At 34.9% G+C, this 9,018-nt stretch overlaps 1 protein-coding gene and 1 long non-coding RNA gene across 2 annotated transcripts; both read left to right on the forward strand.

The window, feature by feature from the left end:
* Positions 1–4,649: 4,649 nt before the first annotated feature.
* LOC122040035 lies at positions 4,650–6,578 on the forward strand. Its single transcript, XR_006128480.1, has 3 exons — positions 4,650–4,845; positions 5,633–5,707; positions 6,477–6,578. It is a non-coding gene; the product is annotated as an uncharacterized LOC122040035 (long non-coding RNA).
* A 506-nt stretch (positions 6,579–7,084) lies between these two features.
* LOC122044003 (protein PIN-LIKES 6-like) lies at positions 7,085–7,955 on the forward strand. Its single transcript, XM_042604553.1, has 3 exons — positions 7,085–7,130; positions 7,346–7,530; positions 7,615–7,955. Exons 1-3 carry the CDS (start codon positions 7,085–7,087, stop codon positions 7,660–7,662), a joined length of 279 nt encoding a protein of 92 aa, XP_042460487.1. The 3' UTR covers positions 7,663–7,955.
* Positions 7,956–9,018: the final 1,063 nt, after the last annotated feature.

Below are 9,018 nucleotides of genomic sequence, written 5' to 3' on the forward strand. Positions count from 1 at the left end.
CCTAGGACCTAGGGTTATCGCGCCCTAGGGTTTTCCTCCACCTAGGGTTACCACCCCATATGACCTAAGGTTACCGCCCCTTAGGATTTTTCTTTACCTAGGGTTACCACCCCCTAGGACCTAAGGTTACCGCCCCTTAGGTTTTTCCACCTGCCTAACCATAGTTAGGACTTTCCTGAAACCTCATTTAAGCACATTAGATAACAAGGAATCTTAACTTTGAATCCCTTTGCAATTATCAAAACTTAGGTTCGATCGTCGGATGCTTCCCACATCAACAATCTCCCCCTTTTTGATTATGACAACAAAAATTTAAAGTTAAGTAAAATAAGATGCACTAATAAACATAAGCAAGCTATAAACAGTTTAAGTACAAGCATGATTTAAAATAAAACATAGTGTATAAGGCTCCCCCTTAATGAGAGCTCTATTTTTCTTATCACTTAATTTGAATTAGTATTTTGAATTTGTCCTACTCTCCCCCTTTGCCATATATCAAAAAATCTTTGTAGGAAGAAGGAGACAAGATGAAAGGTCTAAGTTTTTAATTGAGACCTTAATTGTTGAAATAAAATTCAAAAAATCTTTTGATATGACTTAGTTAATTTTGAAGACGGCTATAGAAGTCAAAAATTTAAAATTTTTAAGAATTTGAAAATCCTTAAAGGCAACGGAGGAGCAATAAGCTTAAAACCCTAATGTCCAACCATGAGTTGAGTTAAAAAGATTGTAAATTAATCAATTTCCTTTAGCAAGGTATCAGAGCCCTAAAGTGCAAGCTGAGTCAATTTGAAATTTTAATATCCTTAACCAACTCTCTAACCTTTAGCTACTGGCTAAATACTTAGAGGGCAACAGTTTTCACTTGGTTAGTCAAGTTAAGTTAGTAATCCAGTTAGATTTGACTAGGGCTGGATCATTTAACTTGATTAATGTAAAGTTAGTTTTTAACGCCCAGACTCACTATGATGCACAGAGATAAGCATTCTGGAGTCCAGGCTGTACCCTATGCATCTCATGCCATTCTAAGTTTCTTTCAAACACAAACAAGTTATGCCTATTGAGTTTGTAAGATGCTCTGGCTGAAGCTAGGGGAACAAGATGTCTAAGGGGAAGATCCTAGGCTACGTCCAAATTTTGAGAAACTAAAAAGATTGGGATTTTGAAAACATTATTTTTCCTAGAATTTTGAAAGATAATTTTAAGATGAAGCAATTTTGAAGATCAACAAAAAAAATTTTAAAATTAGATGTAAGAAATTGGTTTGAAAGTCAAGATCTATTCTACCCAACACATTCCTATCTGTGCAGAATTAAGCAAAAAGAACAAAAAAAATTGGTAAGCAGAAATAAGCAACTAAGTTCTATTATACCAAACACATTCCAATTTACCTTCTAAGTGCACTGAACTCAAGTTCAGGTAAGGGTTTTGTGAATATGTCAGCTATGTTTGATTTGGACTCAACATAGTTAAGTACAATATCACCCCTAGCTATGTGATCCCTTACAAAATGATGTTTTACTTCTATGTGTTTAGTTCTTGAGTGGTGAATTGGGTTCTTGGTTAGATTAATTGAGCTTATGTTGTCAATTGAAATTTTAGTATTGTGATATTCTAATTGGTAGTCTTTTAGGGTATGCATCATCCATAATAGTTGAGATGCACATTCTCCTAGGGCTATGTATTCAGCTTCAGTGGTTGACAGGGCAACACAGTGTTGCTTTCTACTAAACCAACTTATTAGTCACTGACCTAGAAATTGACAGCTACACTTATACTTTTTCTATCTAGCTTACACCCGACATAGTCTGAGTCAGAATAGCCAGTTAGATCAAGAGTGCAAGTCCTAGGGTACCATAATCTTACACTGAGGGTTCCCTTAATATATCTAAGTATTCTTTTAACATGAGTTAAGTGGGAATCTTTTGCGCAAGATTGATATCTTGCGCACATACCTATTGTAAAAAGAATGTCCGGTCGACTTGCAGTTAGGTACAGTAGACTTCCTATCGCACTTCGATAGTATTTCAAGTCTACTGATTTTCCTTCTAAGTCTGAGTCAATTTTAATATTGGTGGCCATTAGTGTGTTAATATTTTTTGAGTTTTCCATTTTAAATTTGTTAATTAACTCCTTAGCATATTTGGTTTGGTAAATGTAAATTTCATCTTTTGTTTGCTTAATTTGTAGTCCTAGGAAGAAGTTAAGTTCCCCTACTAAACTCATTTTAAATTCATTTTCCATTAATTTTGTGAATTCTTTTAAGAAGTTAGAGTTAGTTGAGCCAAAAATGATATCATAGACGTAGATTTGGGCTATGAAAATATCATTTTCTAGGGTTTTTACAAAAAGGGTTGAATCAACTTGACCATGGTGAGACCCTTTTTCTATTAAGTAATTAGATAATTGTTCATACCATGCCCTGGGTGCTTGTTTTAGTCCGTATAGAGTCTTTTTTAATCTAAGGACATGATTTGGATGGTCTAAGTCTTCAAATCCTGGGGGTTGACTAACGTACACTTCTTCTTTTATTAATCCATTTAAAAAGGCGGATTTTACGTCCATTTGATAGAGCTTGAATCCTTTATGTGCTGCATAGGCCAGCAGCATCCTAATGGATTCAAGTCTAGCTACAGGAGCATAGGTCTCATCATAGTCTAACCCTTCTACTTGATTAAACCCTTTAGCTACTAGTCTTGCTTTGTTTCTAACTATTTCGCCTTGGTCATTTAATTTGTTTCTAAACACCCATTTAGTACCAATTATAGTTTTATTAACGGGTTTAGGTACTAATTCCCAGACTTGGTTTCTTTCAAATTGGGCTAGTTCTTCTTGCATTGTTATTGTCCAGTCTGGATTGGGTAGAGCCTCATCTACAGTTTTGGGTTCAATTTTGGAAATTAGGGCTATTTGGCTTAGATTTCTATAGGATGACCTAGTTCTAACTCCAAGAGTTGGATCATCCAAAATTTGGTCCGATGGGTGATTTGTGTTTGTTCTTATGTTTGGTCTTAAGTTTGGGTTAGTAATTGGTTCTTCAGATTCATTGAGTTCAGGTTGAATTTCGTCATCTTCTGTATTTATCGGGTTTACATTTTCTATATTATCTTTTTCATTTATAGTGGATGCTTTATTTTCTTCATCAAATGTTACATTTATTGTTTTTTCAACTTTTAGGGTATTTTTGTTATAAACTCTATATGCTCTACTGGTTGTTGAGTACCCTAAAAATATTCCTGGAGTTACTTTTGATAAAAATTTTCCTAAGTAGTCTTTAGTGTTTAAAATGTATACTTTACATCCAAATATTTTTAAATAGTTTAAATTAGGAATTTTGTGCACTACAAGAAATTTTAGATTTAACCACACCTAATAGACAACTGTTTTTCGAGAAACTGTTGTCTTTTTGCCATTTAACAACGATTTTATTGAAAACCGTTGTTGTTCACCATAATTTTTTTTTAAATGACAACAGTTTTTAAAAAATTGTTATCTAATGTATGTCAAAGACAATAATTTTTAAAAAACTGTTGTCTAATGTATGTCAAAGACAACAGTTTTAAAAAACTGTTGTCTTTTAGTGTTACTTATGTGATAATATACAACAGTTTTATTAAACTATTGTCTATTGAATGTTGTTGAATCATAAAAAGACAACAGTTTTTTTAACTTCGTTAAAAAAACCTAAAACCCACTCCGACTCCTAGACTCCTCCGCGAATTTTTAAAACCAAGGTTTCTTATTTTTCCCTTACTTTCCCTTCTCCACCGAATTCCTTAATCCCGAGCCCTCACTCCCGCGACACAGCCGAACCCCTTTCTTCATCACCGACTTCTTCCCCTAAGCCTCACCTCGCGACGCCACCCTCTCCATCCTCCCTTCCCTCTCACGAGTTCCTGGGCGTTGCCGGCCTCTCCTCACGCCAACATCAGAGATGAGCCCCAGCCGCCGGTCTCCTCTCTTCCTTGTGTGCGAGCAGGCGATCTTCTTCTTTCCCTCACGCGGACAACACAGCAGCGATCCTTCTCCCTCGCTCGAGCACTGCGGACCACAACCGTCGATCCTCTTCTCTCTGAGCCATGCCTTAACTGGTCAGGCAAGTATACTTCCATGTGATGGTATGAGATCTGTGAGGTGATGATTAGTTTGTTAGGAGGAGTCTAATTTCTTGTTGGTGATGCCCAATTTGTGGATTGAGTCGCGATTGGATCTTCTGCCATGATGCTCTAGCCTTCCTATGCGATGTTCTGGTTTTTTTTTATCGGATTTGGGGGCTTTAGGGTATTGGTGGAGAATGCTTTTGTTCTTTTCCTTCTTGCTTTCGAATCTGTGGAAGTAGATCGTTGGATTTTGATTTGGTGAGTTGATGACTGGGCTTTTGTCAAGATGGAAACCCATAAAGATTAGGTTTGAGCAACAATGATTCCTCTTCGATACTTTGACTTTTCATTTATTCCCTTTGTATTGATCTTGAATACATGCACTCGAGCATTGACACTCTGAATGGATGCTTGATATCCTTTGATCGTGAGTAAAATTTTTTTAGAAGTAGCCATGACAGGCACTTGGATCCACACTCGTGTCAGATAATCACACCCGGTCCGAATATCATTTCCTTCCTTAATAAATGCTGATTATACCACAAATTCCTTCAAAGGGGTTTCACGATGTTGTGGTGATTATTGTTATCTTTCATCATGTGCAAATTCCATGGCATAGGTGCAACATATGAAAACTAATGATGCTTGGTGTAGCATGGAATGATAATTGCAATTGTACAGTTCTGTGCACTACATTGTCTGATGTTACAAGGCTGCAGCTAGATATTGTTCATGCTATGGCTAGGTAAACCCCTTTCAGTTGGCTATGTTATAGTTTGCTGTGAGTCTGTACCCATGATTACAGTTTGTTGCACACTGGATCGCAGAACAATCTACTGTTGTTGAACCTTGTATTCGATGATAGATTTCAACATGCAAGACTCACCTCACTATCGCTAAACTAGGCTTGAATTCTCATCAACGGCACATGAGAATCACATGTATATGGAATATGGATTGTGCACAAATATGGACCATAAGACTCCACGTTCTTTTTAGTATAACATTGCTTTTCCTATTAGCCATAATGCTATCTTTGTGTGATGGCTAACAAAACAAATTGCAATCTCACACCATGATATTAAAAAGCTCATGCTTGGTCAACGTTGAGCTGCCTAGATGGTTTTTGAAGAGGACTAAATAGTGACATATGAGATATGCGATCTGTATGTGCAGTTAAAACCTTATTCAGTTCATCTAAACTAAATACTTGTTTTTTTGTTTGTCGATTTGTCAAAGTTGGTATGGTGTAGTCAATATTAACTTGAGCGTGGCATGGATTTCAACAAGCCTAGGATTTTTTTAGTGTGTATGATCCTTATGTGGCCATAAGGTTTATGTAGTTGCATAAGCAGCTTAGGCAATGGCTTTCTAAATCTGTGGTTACCTGTTAACTTATATTAATTGGATTGAATATTAGTTTAGAAAATGAAAGAACCTTGTTTGAAGTTCTGGCAATTCATTTTTTAAATTCTAATTTTTTTTATACTAATATCTGAGATTGTCATATGTCGGATTGGATGGTTATGCAGATAATTGGCATCCTATGGTATATTGTTGGAAAGCTGAAGCTAAAGCAAATTTTTCAGCCTCCCATTATTGCCTCAGTGAGTATTTGATTTGAAAATTGTCTTTTTGAAGTTCTAATTTCCAATTCCTTGTCCTTGTCACTTGTTATTAAATACTTTATACTTAAAACACTCTCTGGGGCTTCTTGTCTCATGGACATTGGGATCTTAATTTATTTATGCTTTTAGAGTGAAGAGCAATGATGTTGGCATGCCTAGTATAATGAACATTTTTTGTGTTGAGATAAAAATGTGAACTTCATATTTGTTTGATTTTCTGTAATGAATGTATTAGTTTAACCGGTCAAGATCAAGTATCATCTCATTGACTCTTCCTAATTTCCTTCCTCTATTATTTTTATGAATTCTTTGATTATGAAGAAATGCAAACTTGCCCATTTCTCATATTGAAATTTTAATTTTTTCCAGATTTTACTCTCTTGTGAAATGAATCAGAGTTTCATTTTGTCAATACCGGATGACTACTTTTTCATTGGCAACATCCCTCTAAACCAAAATTTTAGTTTAGCAAAGCAAACTCCCAACCTTTACAAACTCTAATAAGTTAAAACCCCTACCTTCACTAGAGTTTTATAATGAAACTTTGAGTACATTTGGCAAAAGGGCAAACTTTTGGGGGGTAACATGAAATTCTTTGAATTTTTTGTGGTGGTTATTTGAATTATTGTATTGTTACCTTCTGTTAATGATTGACTTTAACATGTTATGCAGAAGCAATATTTTGCATGATTACTTTAATGATGTTTTATATGGGATTAGGTATTACTAATGTTTTATATGGAATTAGGCTTTGGCTATCATCATTGGCGCTATACCATTTTTGAAGAACTTCATCTTGACTGATGATGCCCCGCTATTCTTCTTCACTGACAGCTGCCTTATTCTTGGGTATTGATCTGTTTCCTTCTTTGTCTTTGCCAATTTTCTCATGCTACTGAAATTTAGAACCTTTTCATTTAGTAACACGCAAATAGAGTCTTAAAACAGAAAATAGTTACCTTGTTAAGGTTGAAAAAGTATGAAGATTTCTATGAATGATGCTAAGTATGAACTGTTTAAGAAATGTCAAGTTGCAATCACATTCTTCTATGGTAAATTTAGATTAGAGAATTAAGATAACTTATTGGCCATCCATTTCTGTAACTATTCTAATTGCACTATAGTGAGCTAATAAGATGAGCCTGATATCTGATGTCTGGTTAGTGGTTAATGATAGTTATTGCATAATTTTTTTGACATTTAAGGACCTCTACTTTGGAGTTTTGTCTGGTTAATGACTTGGTTATTTGCATAACCTTTTAACACTCAAGGACCGCTATTTTTTGTATTTACATTCAAAGCAAAAAATATTTTAAGACCTGAAGGATTGTCTATATTTTGATTTCCAAGGAAGCAATGATCCCATGTATTTTGCTTGCTCTGGGTGGAAATCTTGTGGATGGTATGCAATCTTCCATTTCTTATGTAACATTTCTTCAAACACATATTGATATCCTATGTCTGACAGCCTAAAGTTCTTTTGCTGGTAGAAGTTGAACAAGTACATTTAGTGATGCTTGATGAAATAGTTGACATAAAAACTATCCATTGGGTTTCCATCTTGAATCTAGAATATCCAGAATGTTACATGCTATATGGCACTTTGTTGTGTTCCAGGCTCTGGCCCAGGCAGTAAAAGACTTGGTTTACGAACAACTGCTATCATATTTGGAAGATTGGTTTTGGTTCCTCCTACAGGACTTGGAATAATCACCATTGCTGACAAGCTTGGACTTTTTCCCAGGGGCGACAAAATGTTCAAATTTGTCCTGCTGCTGCAGCACACTATGCCAGAAAGATATGTACAACATCTTTGTCCTCATCATCTTTATGCCATTTATTCTGGGGAAATGACTTAACTTGCAATCATATGCTATTTACCTCAGGGAAAAGATAATGACCATACCCAGAAAGGAGAAGAAAAGAGAAGCTAGGAGGGAGGAGAAAGCACAGGGTGTTTAGAAAGCATATATAAACTCTGCATAATTCCTCAGGGAAAAGGCTGCAGTTCTCGATATGGTGTTTAGAAGATGGACAGGGTATTTAGAAGATGCACAGGTAGAGAAGATTTGATCCAACAAAACAAGATATTTGGACTTCATATATATGTGTGATATATTGTTATGGGTACTATTTAGTTTTGTAAACTTTTGTGATGTTTGGATGTTGATGTTTGGTACTTTAATGATGTTTGGATGATGATGTTTGGTACTTTAATGAAATTTACACTGGATGATGATATTTTGTAGATATATTATTTAAATAAAATAATGGTTATTAAATGATGGAAAAAATTCAATTTTTTATTTATTGTCAAAATATTATATATTGTATCCAAATACATCAGTTTAAATATGTGAAACTGTTGTCAATGGCATTAAAAGACAACAGTGAAAAATCATTGTCAAACTGATGTTAAATAACATTGTTGGCTAAAAAGACAACGGTTTTTAACCGTTGTCAAACCGTTGTCATTGGCTAAAAAGACAACGGTTTTTAGTCGTTGTCGTAGACAGTTCAAAACTGTTGTTGAAGAGCCTATTATTAAAGGCATACGTTCAAAGACAACGGTGAACAACTGTTGTCAATGAGAAGACAACGGGTTTTTACCGTTGTAAAACTGTTGTCTGTTTTCAAAGACAACGGTTAAAAACGATTGTCTTTGTCTTCAAAGACAACAGATAAAAACTGTTATCTTTGAGCACCCCCTTTAACAACACAGTCTTTAACAACAGTCCAAAAGGGGCTACGACAACGGTGAAAAATCGTTGTTGTAAGTCTTTTTTCTTGTAGTAGTGGTAGTATATTTCATAGGGTGTTTTATTATGAAATTTGTTAATTAAAATTCTATTTTGTATATAACAGGCTGTATTAATTGCTTCAGCCCAGAATTGATTAGATAATTTATATTCGTTTAACAAGGTCCTAGCGGCTTCTTGTAGGGTTCTATTTTTACGTTCTACTAGCCCATTTTGTTGAGGGGTCCTAGGGAAGGAGTATTTATGTTTATATCCATTAATTTCATAAAATTTAGTAAAATTATGATTTCCAAATTCTCCCCCATGGTCACTTCTAATTCTTTTTATTTGAGTGTCTTTTTCATTTTCTATTAATTTACAAAAGATTTTGAATACTTCAAAAGTTTCATCTTTAGTTTTTATGAATTTTACCCAAGTAAATCTTGAGTAGTCATCGATTATTACTAAGCAATATTGGTTTTTGCTTAGTGACTTGGCTCCATGCGAATCAAACAGGTCTAGGTGAAGGAGCTCAAGTATAGACGTTGTTCT

The sequence above is a fragment of the Zingiber officinale genome, chromosome 2A (genome assembly GCF_018446385.1).
Source record: "Zingiber officinale cultivar Zhangliang chromosome 2A, Zo_v1.1, whole genome shotgun sequence".
In the NCBI taxonomy this organism is placed as follows: domain Eukaryota; kingdom Viridiplantae; phylum Streptophyta; class Magnoliopsida; order Zingiberales; family Zingiberaceae; genus Zingiber; species Zingiber officinale.

Excerpts from the sequence above, each read along its gene's own strand:
- LOC122044003 (XM_042604553.1), top strand. The coding sequence starts at position 7,085 with ATGATCCCATGTATTTTGCTTGCTCTGGGTGGAAATCTTGTGGATG. Across the intron at positions 7,131-7,345 it reads GGGTGGAAATCTTGTGGATG|GCTCTGGCCCAGGCAGTAAA; the intron begins GTATGCAATCTT and ends GTTGTGTTCCAG. Across the intron at positions 7,531-7,614 it reads ACACTATGCCAGAAAGATAT|GGAAAAGATAATGACCATAC; the intron begins GTACAACATCTT and ends TATTTACCTCAG.